This window comes from Diadema antillarum, unplaced genomic scaffold (genome assembly GCF_040938485.1).
Source record: "Diadema antillarum isolate AM-2024a unplaced genomic scaffold, OU_Dant_1.0 scf00000197, whole genome shotgun sequence".
Lineage (NCBI taxonomy): Eukaryota > Metazoa > Echinodermata > Echinoidea > Diadematoida > Diadematidae > Diadema > Diadema antillarum.
Genome location: NW_027271086.1, coordinates 1917905 through 1945290, shown reverse-complemented (window position 1 = coordinate 1945290; position 27386 = coordinate 1917905). Strand labels below are relative to the sequence as shown.

General features: G+C 41.4%; 1 protein-coding gene across 1 annotated transcript in view; it reads left to right on the top strand.

Annotated features, from left to right (window-relative positions):
* Nucleotides 1-1608: 1608 nt before the first annotated feature.
* LOC139723685 (A disintegrin and metalloproteinase with thrombospondin motifs 6-like) overlaps nt 1609-27386 on the top strand; it is a 112446-nt gene continuing 86668 nt past the window's right edge. The window contains exons 1-4 of the mRNA XM_071634910.1: nt 1609-1800; nt 3135-4724; nt 12655-13067; nt 20659-20818. Of these exons, the coding sequence (XP_071491011.1) occupies nt 4628-4724; nt 12655-13067; nt 20659-20818 (670 nt within the window). The 5' untranslated portion in view covers nt 1609-1800; nt 3135-4627. The remainder of the gene's footprint in view (nt 1801-3134; nt 4725-12654; nt 13068-20658; nt 20819-27386) is intronic.

The window sequence follows — 27386 nt, the reverse complement described above, 5'->3', positions numbered from 1 at the left end:
ATATGTTCGAAGTCCTATTAAAGAGATCGCCCAGGCTACAAATAAGGCCCCGCAAATAACCACGATGTTGTCCTGATAAGCTATCCAATGACACGCGTTTCTGCCCACCCCCCCCCCCATTGCTCTTCACATATCAGTCAGAACATTATCTTGTTTTTATTGTATATATTGATGAATAAAAATGGTAAAAAAGACATCAGAATAAAAGAAAAATGCAATGTACAGGTATTCAAGCATTAAGAAAAAAGCGTTTGTCGTGATCACGGTATAGCTTGAACACGCACTTTCGTGACATATACGGCCCCTTTCTTTCTTTCTTTCTTTCTTTCTTTTTTTCAGTCTTCCAAGAAATTCGTGTCAAGTCACGGCAGAGGTCTATACACGTAAGGGAAAAACATAATGCTCTGTGGTAGGTATAATTTTATGTGAAGAAGATCACTTTGCCCACACATTTTATGCCACTATTCTACAGGCATATATATACCTGACTTTAATCTTATGAAATTAGATAAAATTTACATTAAAAAAGTTTCTTCTGGAAATTCATGCACTCACTAACTCCATGAGTTCCACGTCCGATTTGTAACTTTGTTTGGTCTGGTTTTTCTTTGGGCCCTTTTACTCGTTTTATCAAGCAGCTTTACATTCGACTTGAAGATGTAATTGCATTTCCCTTTTAGGGAAAACAACGGGCGTTTATCAGTTGTTTCACACCCCCCGTCATAACCATTTCGAAGACAACTTTATACAATGTGATGATACGTACAATGAAGTTTAAGTTTAATTCAAACACGATTTGAGCAATTTACAAAATTAATTATCCCCAAAGGAAAAGCAAACACACTAAAATGACAATACTCTTGTTTTCTCTTTTATCTTGCCATTCAATTTCACGAACATTATTTCTTTCTTTTCTACGGAAGAAAAAAAAACATGACAGGGAAATATCTATGGACAGACAGAAGTGAAATCCTCAGTGTTCTATGCAACCATCAAACTTGGAAATGAAGACCGAAGTGGTGCCGATGTGCATGTACTCGTTTGTGCGTGGGCGTCTGCTTACCTCCGAGTCCTCTTGTATGTTATCGTCATATGCTCAGAATGTTTGGGCGTTTGTCTAGCAGCGCCTGCGCTATACAACTGACAGAATCAGTGTCAAACGAGCCGTTTTACTCCACATCGCGATTCATTGGCTTTTCACGTGTTATTATGCCAATGATTGAGTACTCCGTTCAGAAAGGCATGAAAGGTAATAGATCTTATATTCTCATCCCCACTAAAGAACTTTTGTGACGTCACACGACAATCAACCAATCAACAGCGATTATATACCTTACACACATACATCGCACACGCACACACGACGGTTCTCACTTCCTCGCGCGTGCGTAGTAAAACGCACGAAGTGTGGGTGTTGCTCCGTGCACATCCAGTAGAAGTGGAGGCTGTTGCGGCCGTTCGTGTATAGGAGCTCCCCTGAACTGAAATTAGCGGGGACTGTCTGCGGGTTGCCTGTCATTGAATGTAGAGTGTGTCGAGGAATATGAACCTACGTGGCAGCGGAAAGCACTCACTCGCTGCGAAGGAATGACAGCTGTGTAGTTTTGCATTAGCACTGGCAAATACAGGGAATAGCACGCTCGTACGCTGCGGCGGTCTTACCGCCAAGTGTAGTATCAAGCCGGTACACCTGCTGCAATCACAGGTGGTCGGTGGCACCGTATCGTCGCGTGTCGAGTGAGTGGATAGCGGACCACAGTACTGGTGGTGAGCAACGTCTCTGGTCCTGGAATAGTGTGTGTAAGTTCTTCTGATCCTACCTTGTGCTGGAAATTGAGCAAGAGATATTTTAGCTGGAGACTACGTTATCTTGTAGTGGTTTTTTTTTGTATCTAAGTCTGGTGATTTCTACACACAAGCACAAAGTAATTATGTCTCTTTTCTTTTCACTACTTGAAAAAAAATCGTCGAACGTTGGTAGTGTGATAATGTGTTATGGATCCGAGGGAATCGTGGATGGGATTTTGTTGGCCTGTAAACGATAAAAGCCTGTTAGCCCTACGACTTACCTACCTCTATCTTGATCTGTGTATTGATAGGCTCTGCATGTATGTGTGTTTATGTGGAGGCATGTACACGAGGCGTTCTTCCCGAGGCACAGGGCTTGAGTGAGAGAGAATTTACACGCGGTAATGATCCCCTCTTGATGAGATTTTCCGCGGTGTTCTTCGGGAAGTAATCGGGATCCGGGCTTCCTGTTTGTATACTCGAGATCTCTCTCGCCTGTCAACCCGGGTGTAGGGCTTTACTCGCTTGCCGCTCGATATACAAACGTCGACTCGAGTCTCTGACGTGCAGTATAAAAAAAAAATACTCCAATTTCTGTAAATAATTAGTGCAAATCCATTTTTTTTTTGAAGTACCTGCCCTCAAGGTCCGGCGTAGCCGAAGGGGAGCCCAAACCGTGGGTCATTTTTTTTTATTTTTATTTTTATTTTTATTTATTATTATTATTATTATTATTATTTTTTTTTTTGGGGGGGGGGTCGGTTGTCGATGAAAGAATTTAAAGGAGGCAAACGAATGAACAGCAAATCTGAGGGATGATTGTGTGTGTGTGTGTCTGTCTGTTAATGCTAGCCGCTGGCAGGTCTGGGTATTGTTACAGACATACAAACTATCAAAAAAAAAGTGCCTGAGATCACACATGCCAAACGGTCCGGTCGTTGTATCCAATTCGACACTCGAGTGATCAAAGGCTGCGACCTATAATAATAATAATACCGGGGAGAAAAGTGTACATTGTGTGCTTGTATTATGATTTGTCATTTTTTTCCGCCACTATGGCTGATTACTCCGTGAACTATCGAAGTTGATCATGAGCTGGTTGTCCGGTGAGCAGGGCCTGATGTGCAGAGAGGAAGAAGGGAATTTGATAAAGCGTGAGACAGAGAGAGGGGGATAGAAAGGGAAGGAGAGGATATATCAAACATATTAAGTTTGGTGTGCAAACACTGGTTAATCTGGCCTTTTCCGAGTCTCTTTCCTCATTGTTTACATTTCGAAATGTCGATCCCTCTAACGTTTTCGTTTTTGTTTATTTCTTTCTCTCGTGATCTTTCGGTTCTTTGCAGGAAATTTCGGGCACGAGGTTGGCTGGATGAATACAGGCAACGTTTGGAATATTACAACGAGTGCGACAAGAGTCATACCTGGTGTATTGTGAAACGTAGGCCCTGTCAGATCGTGACCTTACCCTGCCGGGATAGAAGCCGGTCATCTTGCAGGAGTAGTCGGGGCCATATGAATCGTAATTTCACCCGGAATCATTATATACCAAGTTGAATGGTAGATGGTATAAATCTGTCTCGCAATTGGCGGGATATATTGTACGTGAGGAGCTTTTGTGCTACGTTTTACAGCAGAGTTACAGATAACCCACGCGCGCTTGAACCGAATCCGCGGACATTTATCGGAGGGCAGAGTCTTGTGTGGCAACACAGCTCGTAGAGAGATCGGACGGAACACGGCGTCTCCTCTTCTCTGCCATTAGCCGGGAGTTGGAGGCTCGACCAGGGTGGGACCAGCACGTTGAACCACAGGATTCACATAGTACCCTGCAACGCGCGCTGTCGCGATTGACTTCTGTAGTATCACTGACCTCCGTAGTAGTGTGGTTGTGGTGGTGTCGTGCATAACAGAACGTGCGGGAGATTTCTGAACGGAGAAAGACCCTGGATCTTTTTTGACATCATCTTCTGCTTCTGTTCCTCTTTTTCCTCCGTCGTGTTCTGTACAGAGGAGTGTGTTTCTGGGTCAATTTCTCGTCCGTAGCGATTGAGCCGACAGGGCAGCCAGAATATCGGCATGGCGCAGAGAAGGTGACCCCTGGGGTGTCTTGGATGACTTGTCACACGTCTCCAGGTGTGTGTCGGAAGAGAGGGGGGTAACGCTACCCTCTGCATCCCTGCTGCTCTGTGGAGGGACAAGAAATGACCTCTGAGGGGGTGTACGCTCTTAGCTATACCCCTCATCTCGGAAACATAATATATGATACCCCAGTTTTCATTGGAATCATATTGATAGGATGTGTTTAAAGTGATCATTTTGCTATAAAAGGAAGGGAAAACCCCGGCGGATGTACGAAAGAGCCTTCGAAGTTTCTGAAAGTTTTCATTGGGCATTTCATTTCTTGTCTTGATTTCTCGGGAATCGCGAGAGAATAGTTACGAGAAAGAGAGCAAAAGGAAGAGAGAAGGAGAGAGAAAGAGGGAGAGAGAGAGGAGAAGAGATTGGTAGAAAAGAGAGGGATTTGAGCTGTTACCTTTGATAAGCCATTGGATGCTATTCTCGAGTATCTGTGGGAAAAGAATACCGGAGCGCCAATTGTGTCGCGATTGTTCCTCAAGCCCTTCAAATGCCACCAAGTAAGGGTCGGGAGAAGTCGTTGTGATAGACCCCACTCATTTACTCGCTTACCCTTCCAAGGATTAATGTAGCGACGCTTGTTATTTTTGGAACATCTATGTGTGATTACTTTCCATATCCAGCTTCCACGAGAGGATATAAGCTCGGGCTGTCGTTTGTTTGTGTCCTAATGAATAGGAACTGTCGCAGTTAAGTCGCCATGGATATAGCAGATCTTGCGTTCATACTGCTGTGCCTTCTCGGGATCTTGACGCAGTGCCTGAGTGGCAGGATAATCCCACCGCCGCGTTATCACGGTAAGTGTGAACACGTCTTATTACTACAACCCGTAAGCTAGTCTGTGAGGCTAAATGTGAGGATCGCGCCTCATCTTGTATACTATACTATGGCAAATAATACCCAGACAGCAAGACTATTAAACGCACATGGAATCTTACTGTCTTTTACCTTGAACTGGTCACAATGATAAGGACTCGCTAACAACGCTTTCGAAAGGTTCTTTCAAACAAAAATACAGCAGTGGAAGGTCTATTTTGTTTACAGTGAGCAGGTATAAACAAGCAGGTACTATAGGTTAGTAGAATCTACCTCCTTGATATAAACCCTGCAAACTCCCAACGAGTTATTGAGTTGATTTGTTCTTCGAGCTCTTTGCTGCAATTGCGGCCATTACCTCCTACAACAGTGCCTTAAAAAAAAAGAAAGAACGATATCACTGGTATGATAAGGTGAAGACGAGGCACACAATCGTGTCACCAAATTGTCGTTTGGAAAGGGCGCGTATAAGAAAACTAAAGTAAGAGCCAAAGTTTGATAGGATGAAGATATGACTGACTGTACAAGATGATGTCGTTGGTTTTGTTTTTTGGCATCATATTTGTTTTATTTTCATTCATATTTTGTATATTTTTAGGAGGTAGGTGGTTTGGAAAAAGGTGGCAAAGTGGAAGGGCATTCAGTCGTACTAGCCAGCGGGTGGGGGGGGGGGGGAGGGGGGGGGGGGGGGGGTTAAGGTAGAATGTCGGAGAAAGAGGGAGGGGAGGGAAAATGAAACTTAAACACCACCTCCATTTCTACATTATACAATATTATTAAAACACAAATTTTATACGTGTGTGTAATTGTGGGTGTGGGTGTGGGTGTGTGCGTTTGTTGGAAGTGACCGATGTGGAAAGTTCATGCTGAGTACCGAAGCAATTGTAAATCTGTTGAGCCATCCCTGTTTGCTCCTCCTTAGCCCCCTCCACCCCGAAGCTTTGCAGATTGGTTCTGGAGTTCCTTACACCCTTATTCAGAATCCCTTCCAAAAATCACGCGAATCTCATTTGTATAATGGGATCATTGTGCCCTTTAAACGACAATTCATGTATTCCTCTGTCGTCCCTATCACATTAATCATCAAATCTTGACCTTATTTGAATTCATTTGAAAATGGCCTTTGGCGCCTCGCTGAAGTTGATCGAAACATAGGTCGATTACAAAGCGACTTTGGGAGTCCCCCCCCCCCCCCCCTTAGATTTCATGAAGGGCTACATCTTCCTGTCTTGTGGAAAGGTTACGCAATAACCTTGAAGATACGGCTGTTTATGCCGCATAAATTGTCATTTTAGGCTAAAATTAGGAGGGGGGGTGCTCTGAGTGATTTTTGCTGTTGTCGTTGTTTTGTAAACATGTAGTTGAGTTTGAATGTGTCAGGTGATCGTACGTACACAGTACATCATGCATCCTTCTACAGCTTGATGACCACGCCCATTCAGGCTCTCCTCCCCACTTCCTCCTCAGAAGCTAAACGCTGTAACTGTTCCTTCGATCACAAGCCGGGTCCTATACAGTATGATAAAAAGATGCATTTGGTGGAAAAGTAGTGGAAGACAGGGAAAGGCTGATGTGGAAGAACTGAAGATACAGTAAGAGTGTACTGTATGAGTTCTAATAAGATTAAGAAAAAGAAGGTGACGAAGAAAGAAAGGAACTGAAATGAAGATGAAGTGAAAAAGAAATGGGAGAAAGAAGGAGACAAGAAGTATATAAAAGAAAGTGGAGGAAGAGAAAGAACAGGAAGGAGAAGAAGAGGAGGAGGATGAGGAGGAGGAGGAGGAGTAGGAGAACCGGTGTCGCACGTGTATTAGCACGCCCCCGCACGCACTTGAGCAGACAAAATATGATCCGGAGAAAGTATGTCGGGAAGTGATAGGCCGTTATTTCTGCGGCGGGTATTGCGTTTCGGTCGGCAGTGTGGGGCTGCATAAACGGGGGGTCAACCCGAGGGGTCGAAGGGTAAAATACGATACTCGTCGGGTGTGAACTTGAAGGGTGTATAATTCCCGCTCTTGCTTTCAGAAGGAAAGGCTAGTCGAGAAAGAGAGTTACGTCGTGACTCTCCGGTAGCTTTAATCCTTTTTGTGGCCACTTTTGACAGAGGCCTACCATTGAAATTTAATGAAATATAGATGTACGTGATTATGAAGACAGGTATAAATGTACAACAAAGCAGTGAGGTGTCACGATACCTCATTGAACAAAGCAAAAGAAGTGAGGTTAAAAAGCATATCGAGTATATAGCAGATTACCGGCATTAATGCATGACGTAAATATAATGTGCCATGGCCCTTTTATCGTTATATATCACGCTGACATTCTTTCTTTTTTCCCCAAGATCTCATTTCTCTAACGTATTTCCCCTGTGTTGTCATGCTGTTTTACTGTTGTTTGTTCAGAGGTCAATGTAGTGCAAAGTACCCAATGTCTATAGTTAACCCATTGAGGACTAGCTGATACTACTAGAATAGGCCTATATAACACAGATCTCTTATTTTAGACACCTGTGGAGGTATGATACGCAGTGCGAGACTTCTTCTCAACGTACTTTATTCAAACATGGACGGTGGACCTATGTAGGTCCATGATTCAAGTGACAGTTTTTGTTGGTACCCTTGGTGGTTGTTTTCTGCGTTGGCAACGGAACCTCAACTGTTATGAAAAAAAAAATCATCCCCACGTGCGTCTTGGGTAAAAGGAAATTGGGTCACCGCAGTGAAAAGTGAAAAGAGTTCGGGAGAAATGTTGATTTTATAGCGATGTATTGTTGCAGAGGTATACGCGGCGAAAATTGCCCATAATCACTTTCCCTTGTTATAGACAGATTGTAAAGCGTGTTACGTATTTACTGACCTCGAATTAGCGACGAGACGCCAAAAATGATAGAGTAATTTAGGCAGACATTCATTACACCCAAGCCCCCCCCCCCCCCCCCCCATATACCCTTTCGCTACAAGAAATGTCATTCAGGAGTTAGAAACGTATGAACGCTCTTTCATTAGAACGATGTTAAGAGACCTTTCTGATAGCAACGGTTATAGGTAAAAGTTTAGGCTATCTATTCAAAAAGTGAGTAAGTGAACAAAAAATTGAATCTTGTGATATCAACAATTCTTCGTATTAGAATTATTATAGTGACTTTAGGCCAGGTATTTAACTCAAATATTGATAATTTGGGGTTGTTTCCAAATTCACTCATTATTCGTTGATATTCTATACAAAACTGAAATATAAAACCATCTAAGAATATATACTATAAAATATGTTTTTAAGTTCCATCGTGTTCAATGACAGAAAGTCTGACAGGCGTTAGTGACAGTATCTTATCGTAAGCACACCCCCCCCCCCCCCAAAAAAAGCAAAAAACAAAAACGAAAACAAAAACAAAAACAGGAAGAATAAAAAACCAACACACACACCTGATAAAAGGGCAGATGAGCAGACGCATTCATTTTGTTTGTTTGTTTAACGTATACTTTAATGTATCATCCGCGGATTTACGATGGGCTACTTCTTACGTTTTGAAAAAAAAAAGCCAGCAAACAGATAGAAAAGGCTTTGAATGATGTACCATAAATAAAGCAGGTGTATGACAGCATCTATCGTTCGAAACGTATCCCCTAAAGCACCTTTTTATCTTTGGCTGTTTGTATACCCACAAATGGAAGAGACGAAGTGGAATAAAAAGCAAACCCTATTTTCCTTTTTTTCCTTTCCATTCCGTTTGCGAGGCATACGGATATCGCAGACTATCTGATCATTTTGGTTCATTGTGTGTGTGGGGGGGGGGGTTGTGGAGGGAAAGGTGAACAAAATGGGGAAAATGGGCATTATGTACTCGCTTCTGTTATTGTACCGAGTTGTGACGGCGTAAAATTCCGAATGAATAGGGTATTGTCGGGGCCCCATGCGTGGCAAAATACCCTCTGATTTATGATGGGGGAAACTCAAGCTCCACGCCGCGATTACCAGTACTCTTCTCCTCAACTTGTCTGGGGGGTATTATTACAGTGTCGCTTTAAAATGGGATGATGCTATAGCTAGCGTTACTACCAGACCAACAAAGTATGACTTTTGTATCAAATTCAATGCGAAGATTGAAGCACTGCTTCACCCACCCGCTGCACCATCAAAATTTATTTGTGTGTGTGTAATAGTAGGGCCTATGTGTGTATAATAATGTGCGTACATGTGTGTGCTTGCAGATGAATGAATGAATGAATCCCATGTAAATACATACTGTATAATTTACGTGTATGATTATTATGATATGCATGCAAATGTATATGTATGTATGTATGTATGTGTGTATATATATGTGTGTGTGTATGTAAGGGTGTATTTATGTATGTATTCGTAACAGAAAAAAAAAAAACCACAGAAAACCTTTTACATACATGTATACAATATGTACCTGCCAATTACTGAGTAAAGCATGGAGTTCACGAAATTCTGCTTATCATAGAATTTCACTGTAAAGGGCTCATGTTGAAAAAAAAATGAATCTTTTTGCGGTTATACCAAATTGAGAGTTCTATGTGGTATCATATCCTGTTTTTCATCATAAGTCATTTGACGAAATGAAACTCACAGTCTGCGGTAACTTCGCGTGCACTGGAAATAGATATTGTAGCACGATCTGTTTAAATTCCCGTGACAATACAATAGAAAGGGGATGCTATTTTGATTGGTCTCTTTGGGACTTGAAAATCACAGAATTTCTTCTTTATTTCCCGAATGAGTATGTGGTAATAATTTTTTTATGGTCTCACTTCGCCCCGTTCAATCAACACTTTCTCTGCTGCAGTATCACAGACCGCAATGGTTTCCCGTATGTGATTCATGCCAACGAGCCGAGATATCTCATGTCATATTATATAACGTTAATAAAGACGCTGATAATATTGGTAAACATGATGATTCTGATAGTTATGATGATGTTGATGGTATTGGTAATACTGCTATATACATGGCGAATATAGCAATAATGACAGTAATGGCAAACAATTAATCAGCAATAAGCCGTAGGACTTGTGGTATATCACTGTTATCAGCAGTCGCGATGTCAGTCATTTTGACATTGTTGTAGCGATAATCATGATGAGTATTGTATTTTACAAGTATTATCATCATAAGCAGAGTAATTTTGTCATTACTACTACTTGCTCTACACTGCTGCTACTACTACTACTACTACTACTACTACTATACTACTGCTACTGTACTACACTGCTACTACTACTACTACATCGACACTATATAGCACTTTATACGACTATTTCAAGGCAACTCTTCAGCTCCTGCTGGTTAATGTTATTGCAGTCATAATAACAAACAAAAAATATTATTTCAAGGAATTACTGGCATTTATAGGAATTGTGAAAATGTTTTCCGTCGTAAGAGATATATTGACACAGAGTTGCTTGCAAACTGAAAATTGGACGAGGGGAGGGGATAGGGTGAGGTGGAGGACGAGGAAGAATAAGAGGAGGAGGCGGAGGAGGAGGAGGAGGAGACAGGGGCATGTGATTAGGCGAAGTCCGGGTCGTCTTATAGCCGTCCTTGCCAAGGTGTTTTTTCCAGTTTTCCAATGTACGAGTGGGATAATTCAGAGGAAAATTTCATTTGCTCGGTCGCTCTAGGGGCAAATTCTAATTCTTTGATTTTTTCCCCTCCACAAAAACTTTGCTGTATCACTGTTCTTCATAGTAGTACTCTGCGGCGAAAGGTGCTAACACAAAGGTATAATGTGAGCGGCATTTGATCGTACATCATCATTAAGTACTGGAGATTAAAGGAGCACGTATCACATCGCAAGCCCCACTGACTTATCTTGATGAGCTATAAAGATCCCCATTGTCTTATGAAGATGTAGAACTCGTACAAAAATGCCACTTTCGCACGAAATATTTTGGTCGAAGTAGCAATCGCATGTCAAACTGAAAATGAGTGCCCACCCCGCCCACTTGACTGCTTCCAAAAGCAACGCGCAGATGATTGGAACAGCGCTCATGGTAAAAATGTGTAATAGACTGTCTAGCCGTGAACCCAAATTTCTTTGAATTGGTGTTGTTTTCTTTTATGATACTTTTCACTATCCATTGTTTGTGTTCAATATCGAGGAATAAAGATAGCAAAACCCTCCTATGTTCGAACTGTTTGTTTTGATAGTTGTGAAATTCTCAATAGCCCTCCATGTTGTCGAATTTCTACCTGAATCTTAAATTGTCAAGTCATTGTAGAAAATTAAAGCTTCTGCTTTGCTCTCAGGTTAGCAGAATTTGGTAGATTACGGTACGGTTTTGTGCAGATTCAATGAATTCTACCAGTTCCATCTGATATTTCTCCAGTGTAATGTAGTGAAATTCAGAGATGCCGATTTGATTTTAACATCTGTACAACAAAATCAATAACACAAATTCTTCGTGACTTGATGGGTCAGACGTTGCAAACGAGTTTGTGCTGGTACGCTTGTTAATCATAAATGACACAATATTTGCATAAGGAAATTGAGAGTAATGAATGTATCATTAACGTACAAGTAGTGTGTCTATTATTAAATGCTTTTGGAGGGAGGAAGTGTATACAATGTACGGGTACCTATGAAATTATTCACGAACACGCAGAGCAAGAACTTGTCAGCCCATGTGCTGTCGGATCACGTGCACCATATGAAGCAGTTTTATTGGCTGTGAACTCACGGTCGAGACTTTCGACAGGTGTATAAGCTATAAGACGTGATGAGGTTAAGTGTTGTACAGTCACTGTGCTGTCTGCCATTCGTCACGTTTACTGTGCGTCGTCAGACCAGAAACTGCAACAACAAAAAGACACCCCAACAACAACAACAACAACAACAACAACAAAGAAGTCACGAACGAAAGCAATAGACTTTTAAAGTGCTGCCAGGCACAAATTCTTGTTATTCAGCTAATAACGAAACAATCAATGTAAAATGAAACACAAGATGATATTTCAAAAACAAAACAAACAAACAAACAAAACAAAACAAAACAAAACGAACTGGAACGAAACAAAACACACACGCAGCCGGCTGCACTTCCAGTACATATTTAACAGCTGAACTGACAGTGAAGTCAAACGCAGGAGCAAGTCTTTGTATGATGTTGTTTGTTTCTGCCACACAGACCATACTTAATAATAATGGTAATAATGATGATGATGATGATGACGATGATAATATGACTTGTAGTAGTACTGTAGAGTAGTACTGTGTTAATAATAATAATGATGATGATGATAATGATAATAATAATGATAATAATAATAATAATGTTTTTATAGGTTTTATAGAATCATGTTATTATTGCACATATCACCCAAAAAATTGTCTCCACATTTAGGGAGGGAAAATATAGTAAAAAAGAAAAGGAAAACAGAAATATTGAGTGATGTATATTTTTATGCACAACAGGTTCGATAACTTTTATTTCCTAGTGCTCTAAATCAATTTGATTTTATAAAGACAGTGAACGTTCGATGAAGCTGTTGCATTAAAACGAACTCTTTTTGCCATGGTTATAGACTAACGTGTTTTGTTTCTTTCTCATTTTCTTCTTTTTTTCTCTGCATTTGGTGACTGTCACACTCGTCTGGAAACAACGGTTGCTACGAACATCAACGAATCTCCACTATCGACTTCTCGCTCCACGTGTTGTGACACCAATTCGTGAAATCATCGGTTAAAATCCGACATCAAATCAACGGCGAATGCGCGTGACGATTGGCCTACACTTTGTTATAAAAACGACGCATCACTGTTGGTGTTCTTTATAATGTATTGATGTGTGTGACCGATGACGGATGGTGGCCAAAACCTGGGCATTTATCTTATCTTTGTGTGTGTTCCTTGATGTTCCATTTTGCATATACCGTGTCGCCATCCAGATGAACTCCAACGACGCGTAGGCGATCACGAAATCATTATACCAACCCTGGTCGATCACCGGGGCGACTTTCTGTCATTCGACGTCATAAACAGCAGAAAGAGGACTCGTAGGCACGTGCCGAACGACGACGGTAACGCGGCCGAAGAGGGCGCTTTCTCGTCTCATAAACTCGAGGGGGGTAGTCATCGTCCGCATCACCCTCGGATTAACTACAAACTCTCCGCATACGGGAGCGAATTTCATCTGAACCTGACGTTGAACCACCGGTTGACGTCGAAGACTTTCCTGGTGGAGTACTTGAATGCGACGGGAGTAGAGAGGCGGCACCAGAACGTGGACCATTGCCACTATCACGGCAGCATCGTCGGACACGAGAGGTCAAAGGTCGCCATCAGTAATTGCCGTGGATTAGTAAGTACCGATGACGTCACACGATATACTTCTTTGATAGCAGCTTCCATCTCTGGCAGTCACAGCGTATACATTTCACATACGGTCTCCTTTTCACGAACTGTATGCAATTTGGATCAACATCCAAAGTAGGTCCAAGTACCGTTACCCAACAACATGAAACGATATCGACACATTAGCATCCATTAGGTCATGTTTTCTAGGCATTGGTAGCCGCTTGATTTTATCTAAATTCACAACACTCTATTCGTAAAATGAAAAAAAAACACACACGCACGCACAAACACACACAAAGCAGAGACACAAAGGTTGCATCGACATTTACATGTCCCTGTGATCATGAGAGGGAGAGATTGTCGTGGAAAGAAAGAAAGAAAGAAAGAAAGAAAGAAAGAAAGAAAGAAAGAAAGAACAGCCCTGTCAGTATTGTTGTAAAATGCAGATAGAGCATGGCGGAGGGGTACAAGGGAAGGGGGTAATTGCCTCCATCATACTGTACATTCATTCTCCGTTATCCCTGTAATCATACCTGGTGATCCCATGTAATCGTGCTCCTTAAAATCGCATTGATATTGAAGCCATTTCCCTCCCGGCTCCGTGACACAGCGGCCGAAATTGTGTCAATGCGGAGCTGTCTTTGGCCATTCACTGGCGGTCAGAGACCTCCTCCCCGTCTGCAAATTAAATAGCCTTGAATAAACACGCCGCTCTTTCTCATATAGAACTAGCACCGTGCTCTGTGTGCCTCGAGTCAACAGAACAATGGCGGAGGGAGACTTCGAGATATAATATAGGTCGGAAAACAGAGCAAGATCTCACAGGAGACGACGGCGCATAAGATGCCCAGGTCCATCCCGGAGTCTAACAGTAATCTCGTTGCCGACGTCATGTATTCAGCAAGCTTATAGACTTCTCTGGAGGAAAAAAAAAAACCCTGAAGGTTACAAGTCCGTAAAGAGCCCAGCGATTTATCCGACTGAAAAAAAAAAGCCTACACACAAATCAAAAATGCAGGCTGAAATAAGGTGTGCAGTGAAGCAAAGTACATAATGGAGATTTAAATCACAGATTACACTCTTCACCCTTTTTAACTCGCCTCACTGAACCTTGGCATAATTTTACAATACGCTGATACACGCCAGAGAGCACTGTCGCTTTCATTGCTCTTCTGAGGTACTGAATTGTGTGAGAAACTATCACCTACTCAATGTATCTCCACTTGCATCGTAATAAGAAATGCAAAGGCAGTCTGACTTTTCGATCATGCAACCTCATGTTACTCTCACGTTACTCCCAACCCAGCACTGTCTTGGGGAAACGTTCATGTTTTCTATCGTCCCCATAAAAAAAAAAGAAAAGTGGCAAAGTGAAACTGTATGCAGACTTGTAACGTATAGTCCTACGCACATGGGGAGCTGTAGTACCAAGGAGGTATACCTCCTTGGTAGTACATTGTATTGCTGCCCACATTGTGAATTCGGAAATTCGGAATTATATCATCAATAAAAATAAGCGTCAAATAGTAATCAGTGCCCGCATGAAGAAAAAGTCCTGTCGTTTTCGTTACCTCCCGTGAGAATGTATTTTTGTCGTTCTCATTAATAGTAAAGCATGTCAAAACTGTGTGACGTTATATTTGGATCATAATAAAAGTTTTACTATCAAGTGTGCTTGATTTTGCTCTATCTGCTATCATCAAATTGACGATGCATGGGAGTGTAGAATTTATGTCGCGTAATCGAGAACTACCTGGCTTCCGGTTAGTCACTCCGTCACACACACTCTGCGGTTGTTTCGAAACCCCAATTCGCGCCGCGCGAAATTATGTCCAGTCACATTTGAAAGATAAGTCGGTTCCGTTGGAAATAATAAATGAAGTCAAAGTGACGGCACCAGAAAACAACAACAACAAACAAACAAAATGAGCAGAAGAGAGAACACTCTCTTAACCAGGACGCGCAACTCGGTCTTCTCACACGACCTGAACTTATTGACGATTTGTTTTTGCTCAGCTTCGTAGGCGGGAAGAGCATTTAGGGCCTACACATCCAACTCGACGGAATATCCGTGAGGAGCTGGTGTCAAGAAAGCGTAATCATATTTGATTGAAGCAATAATTATGAAACATATCTCGTAACCGCATCACTTCTGCCGCGATTTGGAAGCGTGACTGGAATTTCACGGTTGGTATATTGTAATTCAGATCATGATCGGCTCCTTAATTTCTGTTGATACAAAAATAATGTATCATACTATTTTTCTTTTAACCTACAGTGTATAAGTAATGCGTGACGAGCGTGGGTCTTCCTGGAATTGTTTATTCAACCATATTAAAGCTCAAATGTAAGATATGAAACTCAATGTAAGAAGTTAGGCAACTTTTGTTTATATTTGTTTATTTGCTTTTTTTATGCGATTAGCAGAAAATTACAGGAATTTCAATTTTGGGCGGGATTAAAACTCATTTTCCCCTCTGCGTGGGCTCTAGTCTGCACAGTCAGCTTCCTGTCCTTGTTTTTATCAGTTTTCCATGAAATATTTATTTCCATGTCTTTAAAAAAATACCCACTGAGGCAACGAAATACGTTGTTTGATTCGGAGAGCCGAACCCAGTTCCGTATAGCAACGCACGTTCCAGACGCAGAACACACACATGTCTGTAGCTGTGATGGTTTCTCCGACGTGCCACTGCGTAAGGCGAGTCGCTGAGACGGAACCGGGCTGAGAGAGTTAGGGAGTTTGTGACGCAAATCCACGGCTGATGCTATGATCATGTAAATATCTTGACAGATATGTAACCCAGGACGAAAATTCCTGAACAATTTGCCCCCTCCCCCTCCCGTCTGCGAAAAAAAAATCCGGGTTTACTTTAACATCAGCTTACGCTTTTGCTTTTGTTTCCTTACAAAAGATACAATAGCAAGATTTAGATCTGCGACGCGAACGCTAAGACGACGCTAATTAGGCAAAAACAACAACAATAAAATAAAAATGGTGTTCTGCACATGCGCGAGACAGCGGTTTCCATTGGTCCAACCTGGGAGGCTGCGTCGTCTTAGTGTTCGCGTCGCAGATCGCTAATTCTTATGAACAAAAAAAGACAACGACATTACATCCGACGCCGTCACAGGAAACATAGAATTTGAACGCAGGCCCTGCATAATTTTTTTTTTTGAAACATGAAATAAATGGTGCAAATTTATTATTTCTTTTATGGCTATTGTCACAAAGAGTTGAGAAGCATCATAGTCGATGGTTCAAAATGACATTTTGATCCCTGAAATATAATGAATAAGACTGAATAATGAACAAAACTGAGAATGCGAATCACATTCTGGTGGTAATCGATCACAGTCACGATGACTGGATGAGCGCATATCGGAATTAAATCGTCCTTTCTTTGTGGCCTTTATCCTTTTACGACTTAGATTCATTTTGTATAATAATGAATCTTTTGTTTTGCAGAGGTTAACTTAGGCAGGGACTCACGCGAAATATGTATTTCGCTGTGTTGACTATGTGAATGCTTTAATTCTTTTTTTTTTTTTTGTGGTGACAAAAATAGTACCGGAGGAAAGACGAATGATGGCGGTGATTCATGCTAAAGAAATCAAGATCAGGGAAAGAGCCGCAACAGATGATTTTGGAGGGAAATTTATATTTAGATGTGAACCCTGTGTGATGGCGTTTAACTCCAGATATAAAAAGCCGCGCTCAGAAAACACGCACAACCCTTCTCCTTCGATTGTTAGTCAGAAGAGAATGGAAGAATGGCAGTAAAAACCATCATGATGAACGATATGCAAGCTCAACAATGGTTCTAGAGCACCGTTTGAGATCCATAAAAAAGAAGCATAAATCTCCGCGAATTAGTTTGGTGAAAGGAAAAAGCAAACAAACAAACAGACAAAAGCTTAGTGATTCATTCGTTGCAGTTGTTTTTTTTCTCCCATTTTATCTAGCTAAGAGTGACTGTCGAAATAAAGAAAATGTCATCTATATAGTACAACGTTTATCCCTCAGGCCTTGCAATGCGCCAGCTTTTATGTTACTCCCGTTGCTGAAAGATTGCCTTAGAAAGTCTTATAGTCTTATATAAAGATATATAAATATACAAAGTTAGATATCATGACTTCACGTTGTTGCGCAGATCACGGGTGGATGACCGCAATTTCACGGGTTTCGCACCAAACACGACAAGTCGGGTGGTGCTAATGGTCCATCTACAACGGGTAATATCGATTAGCGTTCTCTGACTCACGTCTAACTTCTAAATAAGAGTTAAGAAAAAAAAAGAAGAACCCGACTCACAACAGAGAAAAAAAAAGATCATACTGAATCAATCATGAAGGAGAATTATTTCTAAGGATTGATAGATGTGTTGGTGCAATACTTATGACGAATGGCCTGCCTCCCGGTAGCGATCTTGGTTCAGCAAAGTGCCAAGTTCTGAGCTTTACTTTCTTGCGTAAATATTGATGTATGGATTTTCCCCGACCTCGAGAACTTATTTCTCTCCCTCTCTCTCTCTCTCTCTCTCCAAAGTGTCTCATGGGGGCCCATTTGGAGTGACGCACTTTCTGCGTATATCAAACCGGCGCCCTATTTCAGTCACCCCTATTTTTCTTTGTTTACTTGTTTTTGTTTTGTTTTGTTTTAGTAACCCGAATGAAAATATTAACTCTGATTTATCTCAGTCATGTACGCATCATGAACTTGGACTCAGGTAGTTTCCAGTAGCCTTAATTAAATCACTTTGAGGTTGTGGGAGGGGGGTGTCCCCCCTCCCACGGTAAGAACTTTTTGCATTTTGATGTTGCAAATGGTGCAATTTGATGCATGTTTTTGCGCGTTTTGTCGACGTGAAACAGTCCCACTTGTTTAAGGTAGGAGTATATTTCAGTGTAGATTATCATTGAACAATCTGCCTATAAAATGGTATAATTTAAATACACTTCTTGTATTAATTCTTTTCACTGAATATCATGAATGCCACTGAACCCGAGCGAGCGGAGCTAGCGAAGGGGAGGGTGTGGGAAGGGGGTGTCCCCCCTCCCACGGTGAGAACTTTTTGCATTTTGATGTTGCAAATGGTGCAATTTGATACATGCTTTTGCGTGTTTTAACGAGTTGAAACAGTCCCACTTGTTTAAGGTTGCAGTATATTTTGATGTAGATTATCATTGAGCAATTTGCCTATAATATGGTAGGATTTAAATACACTTCTTGTATTAATTCTTTTCACTGAATATCATGAACGCGACTGAACCCGAGCGAGCGGAGCGAGCGAAGTGGGAGGGGGGGGGGGGGGGTGTGGGAGGGGGGGGGGTGTGGGAGGGGGGTGTCCCCCCTCCCACGGTGAGAACTTTTTGCATTTTGATGTTGCAAATGGTGCAATTTGATGCATGTTTTTGCGTGTTTTAACGAGTTGAAACAGTTCCACTTGTTTAAGGTTGCAGTATATTTTAGTGTACATTATTATTGGACAATTTGCCTATAAAATGGTATCATTTAAATAATCTTCTTGTATTTATTCTTACACTGAATATCATGAACGCTGTCTGTTAAGCAATCAAACAGAAAAGGCATGCACACGAGGGTGTAGATAGGGGCATATCCCCTCCCACACGAAGGTGATTTTGCGTTTTCAGACCTGGAATTCAGCGATCTGGTGCAAATTTTTGGTGCAATACTTTTTCATCGAAGTGTTAAAATCACGGAATTTAGCTCTTATTCCGAATGTGCACCATCTGTGTGTATGTATAAAGTCTAGTGAGGTAGAGCTTAGCGGAAGGGGGATTCCCCCGTTTTTAGAATTGAAATAAAGCGATCTGGGTATAGCCACAGTCTACTTCTATGTATGGTGGAAGGTGGGGGGGGGGGGAAGGGCTGGCGAGCAGGGAGAAGGCGTGGGCGAGTGTTATCTCCACCCTTCCCTTCCGATGGAGCTTTTGCCTTTTTAAAGTTGAAATTGAGATATCTCGTATACGCATATTTGATGGAATCAACATTTGGGAAATCACAAAAAAAAGAAAAACTGATGGGGGAGGGGGACTGAGGGAGGAAAGGGTCGATTAAAAGGGGAAATTCCCCTTATACATGAGGGAACCTTCAGTTTTCGGAATATAAGTGATAAGTCTTGTGCACTCAGAATTATTCATAATTTTTTAGTAAATCTAAAAAGTGTACTAAGCTAGGGAAAGAGGCACAGAGGGGGGGGGGGGGTTGGGAGGGGGTAACCCCCTCCCAAGCACGAGAGATTGCACTTCATTTTCATGTACCTACTACTGCACTAGTATGTATTTTGTTATTAGCTGGTTTGTGATTTGTGCGTGCAATCAAAACGTTGTTCATTGATTGGCTGGAAGTTGGTCTCTCACAGCGATGAGGGTCGCGCGCATGCGCATTATACGAATCAGCTCGTGTGTCGACCAGCAGCAGGCAGCTACAGGCAGGCGAGAATTTACTATACTCGCTCGGTATGAAATGGTACGTCCCGCAGCGCAGTGAGCCGATCCTATGCCTTTTTGCCGTGGAGGCCGGATCGGAGATTTCTTAGCGCGTGCGGAAGGTGTCTTCCAGAATTCTACATGCTAGAAACTGTTAGTGGCTAAGAGTGAAAGTGATAGTTTAAGACATGCCAGTTCCTCATACGCCTGAAGTGATAGTATTGTTTCTAATTCAACAGGCGCGGGGTCTAGCCCTCCTAGACTTTCTACCTGCTGCGGCATGGTTTGGTAATTCTTAGATCAATAGTCCCATACATTGGGTTCTGTGTTAATTGCAAGGGTGAAGTAGGCCTACGTAAAGATCTTCAAACAAAATGACTGTCTGTTCTCTAAAATCAGTTGAACTCATGTCTGCGTGTTGTACGTATAGACCTATAGGGTCCTAATATGTTGGCATTTCAAGTCTCAAAGAGCAGAAACTCCAACCAAACTCGCCCAGACACAGATTATTTAGTGATATTTTGAATTTGATTTAGCTGGTCATTCAATCTTTCTTGTGCCAAGACCTACTTCTAGACTCTGAGAAGTCAAAAACGTTTAAAATTCTGATGAGTTGGACACAAAACGTTTCAGATGTAGGTTAGCCCGAGTATAAAAGTGCAACAGCCATGCTCAAAGGTAACCATTACTTTTTTTATTTACCCAAAGGAGATCACACACTTGCTACTGACGTCAACAACAGCAGCAGCAATTACACCACAACAAGCATCACCACCACCAAAACAAAAACATCTACAGAAATAAACGCAACATCCCACTTCCCTCCTCCCAGAATAAACAGGTTACAAAAACTTGGAACAGCTGCAGAATACCCCCACCATGCTAAAAATAAATATGAATGCCCATCACCCCACAATACATACCCAACTATTGCTATGGTGGGACATCATACTTGTATTTCTAGTGCACTAGATTCTATAAAGTTTGACCGATTTAGCAAGTACCCCGGTATTGGTGAACAAAACATGCACTGTTGGTGGGTATATTTTTCAGTTGTACCAACTCTTGAATTGATGGATTTCTCATAACCAGCTTCAATCATTTAGTTGATTTTTTGTTTTGGTGTTTGCTTTTTCTTTCAGCATGGATATATCAGGTCACATGATGGGGAGGAATACATGTTGGAACCGGTGGACCATTATAAGAATTATGTGCGAGAGGGACACCCACATGTGATCTACAAGCGCTCGGCCGTCCCGAAACAGGCGGAGGAGGAAGACTTGGGATCGTGTTCTGTGACAGGTGAGTGCGAACGAAGATTAACTCTTTCATTGCCACATGCAGTATGTATGAGGCCTTATTGTCATCCAGGTTAGCCATTTCGCCCTTGGCATTGTTCAGCCCGAGGTTCCTGCTGTTATTATCTAATATCACATTAGCATTACCAGGCACCCTGAGCAGACACTTTGGTCGAAAGGGATATTGTGGGCAAGACGTCTTGTCCAACGACAAAAGTACCAGGCTTGATTTGGACTTGGGGACCTTCTGTTCAAATGTGCAGCAGAGCTTTGTCATCATATACGGTGCTTTCACAATTGAAGACTTTATCTTTGTCGTTACCATCATCCAATGAATAAACCGCCTTGAACGTGCAGTGTCCAGGTGAAAACCTAACACCAGTATCTCTAAAAGTGTTTCTCAAGACTTGCCATTTTTTTTTTTTTTGGTGTATGTTCTATGCTCCTGTTTGTGTGTGTGTGTGTGGGTGAGTGTTTCAGTTTTCAAGTTTTCATCGTGCAGTTATTAATTCCATGTCTGACGAATGTGAGCAAAAGATAGATCTGTTGATTTTTTTCTTACGGTTGATTTAACTGACGATTGTCAAAATTGTGGGGGATGCAAACTGTATTGAAATTGGCAATTTCCCTTCGTTGGAGAATAGAACACTGTTTTGTACAGTTATTGTCTGTGTTTAATGCGCAATCTTCTCAAATCAGGAGATACTATAAAGTTAGCTTGTGTTCATTCCAGCGTTCATCAAATGTCAAGGATTTGCCAATACTTCAGGGGAAGCCTCAAACTCCTTCATGGCAATTCCCAAACAACAGCCTTTCTTGTTCAGCTTTTCTTTCTTTGTTTGGATTTCTAAATCGTCTGGCTTCAGAGGTTTATTTCCTCAGGCTGGGATAAGACTTTTTGGGCCAAATCCATCCTTTTCAGGTTATTTCCATCTCTTCTCTTTTTCCCAAGGAAAGCTGTTTTGTGGACAAATGCATGGCAGTTTCATGGAAAATTTTGTACTCACTATGAACAGTGTGATGGTGTTCAGAACACCACCATACCCTTACAAGCGGATCGAGCATTGTTATAATGTAAATAAAAAAAAATGGTTTGATAAAAAGTCACATGTAATTGGTAACCACTTGTTGCAACCTGGAATTGTTCTCACTCATCCTGTTTGAAGTAATTTTCACTGCCAGTACAAGCTATATCTAGCTTATTAAAAAACTAGATCAATACAAGTGTCACAAGACCATTCATTTGCAATAATGGTAGACTCAAGGTTTTGAAATACAATGTAGCAAACCAGTAGCTTTATATCTCTTTAAGATCAAAGACTTACACGGACTACAAAAAAAAAAGAGAGAAAAAAATGAAGATTTTACAGTTCTTCCTCACAGATGAATTGGGCAGGATATATTATGCGACAATTTGAGTAGCATGATATTGTGTCCACATCTTCTGAAGACTGACTTACACATGAAACTTTCCAGTGTGAGTTCTCTTGACACTACCACCTCACACATCATAACCCTACAAAAATGAGGATAAAGCTAACATCTTCTGCCTAAGATATAATTGGAATATGTATTTATGATGTAACAGTTTTTATTTGGGTATTTTTCCCCTTAATGGCTTTTGGGTTTTCATGTCTGATATATTTTGAAAACATTGGAATTTTCTTTGTGTGTATGTCATGATAGTCGTTAACACATATAGGGCTCCTATCTACTTCCATCGATCAGAATTGGAATGAAACATTTCAATATGAAATTGACTCTAAAAAACTTCATCTTTTGGTGCAGCTTATGTCAGCATTCCATTCTGGGAATAGTAAATGTCAGGAATTAGTCCATCCCAGATCCCCAGGGTACACTGTTCCTGACAGTTTGACTGTCACAAGGTCAGTTTGCTGTTTGACCACTATGCTGGACAGGCTGAAATGGAGTAGTGAAAGGGACTAAAACCAAATACCTTCCATGGTTTTGTGACAAGGCCAAAGCAGTGATATGCATCTGAGCAGTGATCATACCAGTAGCCAGTACCTTTTCAAACCCATCCCTTGGAAGTTGGAATTTCTCTGTGATCGACAGTTATTCTTCATCTTTTCAAAAGGATGACTTATTTCCCGCAAGTAAACAAGATGTAAAAATACTGTGGAAAAATACACAAACTTTGTGTATACATCAATGTGTATGCATACATACATACAGTCTCACATATTTTTCAAATTCTTAAAGCATTCTGTTGTTATTTTTTTCTGTCTTGTTTTATCAATAGCTTCATATTGTACACAATATCAGAGACTTTGGTTGCATGTAAGGCCATGTAGTACATTTTGTTAACCCTTTGAGGATGGACTGATTGTGCTATAACACACATTTCCCATCTAGACACCTGCCGAAGTATACTTGGGTCTCGTTTTCAACAGGTTAATTTGAATCACATGGATATTACACTACCTGTCAAAACCTATGGGAAGGCCAAGTTGTGATAGTGGCTACTGCACCTAGGCTATAACTTAACCATGTTTATGTTGCTTAGCCTTGTACAAGCTCTGAGTCAACTTTGCTAATGTTATCACGTGTATTTTTTTTTTTTTTTTTGGGGGGGGGGGGAGGGGATGGGGGATGGGGGGGGGGGGGGAGGAAGAAAAGGTTAAGATGCACCTGTAGAGGAAAGAAGTGAACTTAAATTTGCATGACCTTCATTCTATCTGCAGCACAGTGAGGGTATAGTATTTATGACTTTGACCCTTGACCTTGCGGTTTCCAAACTCTCTGACAAGGATAGAGACTCTGGGGCAAATCAAATTTGCGGTGTGATGCCTCTTCCAAACGGGACACCCTGGACTTGGTTGGGTTCCCCTCTCTCTAGATTCCTGCGGAGATTTTCCTCTATGTGAATGCTGCCTTGTGAGTTCGGTACATATCACATGAATTTGAATGGGGCTGATAGGCTACATTAGAATTGTCACATCTTTCATTTTACTAATTGTGGTCCCCTTGATATCACGATAATACTGCATGAATCCTAGGACAAACCAGTTTTGATCTATGACTATAATTGATAATCAGCATCCATATAGGCCTACTATAGCACATTTACTTCCTGGCTCCCACAGTATGTCATACATTATTCACAAATTGCAGGAAAATTAACTGTCTTAACCCCACTAGCTGTCTTCCAAAATGCCATCGAAACTACATACTGTACAAACCTGTTCCTATTAAACGGTAGTTAATCCGCTTTTGCCCAGTTCACAAAGAATGGACCCTGACTTTAATGGCAGTTAAGGCAGGAATAAAACCTCTATTCTTTCGTTTGTGTGGTTTGACCATTTTTATGTCTCTACAAATTGTAGTTTATAGGAACCTACTCACTGCAGCTACACATGTATTTAATGCATGGGAAAGAAAATAGAATGTCATGAGTACCCAGTGGTAACCTTGACATTATCTGCACTCTTGATTCTTTCAACAGTGCCAGTGGTTTTTGTGTACCCTGTGTGTGTGTGTGAAAGTGGCTTGTAATTTGTAACTAGGAGGTATCAAAATCGTCAATAGTCCGAACCAAGTGAATTACTCGAGTATGTCTTACGTTCTAAAGAATGCCATATTAAAGGGTGGTTTTGGAAACTTCTTTGGCAGAAGATTCATGTCCTACTGATGACGACTGTGTGAAATTCATGTACTGACACCTTGTGTGTTCAACCTACATTCATATAACAACACTGTTGTGTGCAGACTCTTGCACAGTGTGCAGCTATCATTCTCTTTCCTTTTCTCTCTACACTTCTCTGTGGAGCTTGTGTATATATCATGAGTTGCTGACCAAATGAGCGATGTGTTTAACAATATAAAAGTAACCAGAGTGATGTGCACGGCCCATGTGCCCCTTTTGTCGATTGCGCTCTCGGCGACAATTGCCCTGTGTCCAGATTGAGGCGCGGAATGAATAGGGCTGCCAATTTGGAGCGGATACCTCGGTGCCCTTCAATGCACCGCTGATTCTGGCGAGGTACATGACTGTGTAATAGGACAATAGACATCTCAATTAAGGCATTAAGGAGAGAATGACACGTCCAGTTGGAGTGCATCCGTCCCAGCAATCGACTCCCTGCGGTTTATCAAGAGATTGGTCAGTATTAGCAACAGGAAGAATGGGTAGTGGGGGTTCGATTGAAGATGGGGGGGGGGGGGGGGGAAGGAAGGAAGCTTTGTAAAAGTAGGAAGGAAGAAAGTCTGTGGGACTTAAGAAGGATTCATTTTCTCTTTGTGTAGTTTGATCTAAAACTAGCGTGTACCTCCAGTCACCCTGATGAAAAATGGCCCCCAGCATCAAGTGGCCTAAATGTGTTGTATTATGTCTTTTTCTAAAGTTCTGAAAGGGGGACCCAGGACTTAGTGTTTGAGAAGGAGAGAGGGGAAGGTAGTGCATATAAATCTATGTGTTAATCAGTATTTTGAAACTCTTGATTCCGTGTTCTGGAGTCAAATAAAAGATACATTCAACTAATTCGGGTATTCAATTGTATATTTTGCAAACTGTTTTGCCGCTGTCCATTTCATAGTACAGTGTATTCAGTATTTTTCTCATCTTTGCTCAGCACCCATTTGAGACCACTTTCATCAGTCCAATCCCCTTTTTTGTGCTTGTAGGTAGCCAACAGTTTGATACCTGTAGGTAGCCAACAGTTTGATACCTGTAGGCATTTTTCACAGGTCTGTGTGACAGTAACACTAGAATGAACTCTCATACTGTCATTAACTTATTTACGTTTGACATGCAATTTAGTAGAGGAAGAGCCTTCACCCCTTGATATCCAAATGTAGAGCAGAGTTTCTGTTTTAAGAACATGGAAGTTGTGTGGCTGCCCGTTGCATTGTCTTCGGGTAACACCCCATGAGATGGAGAGGGATGCAACGGGAAAGACGGAGAACTGATGAGGCGGAGAGCCTCCTCTCTCATTTTGAAGAGGAGAGGGGTACTGGAAGGGGATGGGGGACGATGATTCCCATCTCCCCTTTTTTCTTCCCTTTACTTTTTTTTTACCATCAACTATTGGACCCATGCCATCACCTTTGTGTAATGTTTGTGCCATGAAGTGACTACTTTGGACACCCCCATGCTACCCCCTCCCCCATTCCTATCAAAAAAGAAAATAAAAGAAAAGAAAAAAGGGAGAATCTCTGGTGGATGGTGTCTTCCCCTCTGTGTACCTCATCTATTGTGACTGGTTATTTTGGCGCTTTTGTGACCCCCTCTGCACTCGACTCTCACTCTGGCAGATTCTTTGCACGTTTCACTGGATAGACCTTGAGAGCACAGCCAGACAGATGGAAAAAAGAAGCAGAAAATAGAAAGAAAGGATAAAATAGAAAGAAAGGGGAAAAAAAAGATTCCTCCCTTTACCCAATCAAAACAGATTGGTCAAAATAGCACATTCACGTGACATTTTAGAAGATTAACTCCTCTACAGTTTTTGGTTTAGCATTTTCCGTTTGTGAGTATGTGTGTGAATGTGTGTGTATCTGTGTCTGTCTGTGTATGTGTTTGTGTATGTGTGTTTTTTTCATTAGAAAGCCCATTTGGACATAATTTAATGTAAATGGATATGATAAATGAAAATTTTTATCGAGGCTGAATTAAGTTTTCTGCATATTCCTATTTGATAGAAACTCCTGTAGTGCTACAATGTATAATGTCCATTCAAAATGATGGCAGACAACCACCTTTAAACATAATATTTTACTAAAGGTACTTGGTTCTGAACATGCTAAACGTGACGTTTGTGCTACGTACATATTTTATACCAGGCTTCCTGGTATTGTGAGGCCAGCATATGCACTTTTCCTGAGATGGCCTCAAGACCTGCCTTGTTACCTTGCTTGACGTCAGACATATCTGGGCATTGGCAGAAAGACAAAGTTGTTCCCTTATCATCTTCTTGCAGGATAGTTTTGAGAATTTCAGTTTGGATTTTGGGTATATGGTAGGAATTGGTGGGAAGGGGAGGGATGGGGAAGTATTGGTGGGTTTATAGGATTGATGTTGGATCAGAAGGGGAAAGAGGGGGGGGGGGGGTAGGTGAAGGAGGAAATGTTTTAGTTCTCCTAGAAGACATCTGTTTTCCATGTTTCCCAATAGCAAGAGACCAATTTCGTCTCCCTGTATCCAGCGATGAATGATATCAATATTTTGCCTCCACCTTTTTGTCTCCTCTTGACCTTTTGTGGTCTGAAGATGGTATGGGGCTTATGGATGAGGAAGGGGGGGGGGGGGTGAGAAGAGTGAAACTGCTACCAAGAAAACTTGATGACTTTTTTAAACATGACTTCTTGTTCTACGATACAAATGTTGCCTCTTTTGTTCTAAGTGATTGACATCATGCTCACAGCTGGGATGATTTTTTTTTTCTTTCTGATGAGAGAAAAGAGAGAGAGAAAAAAAAAAGATAGCAAATAGAGTAGAGAGAGTTCAGAGAAATATATTTTGAAGATAGAGTTATACAAATGTATTAGGGAAACTGAGAGACAACATATAGATTTACCTAGATGAACAGACTAATAGATAAAGAAATAAGTAG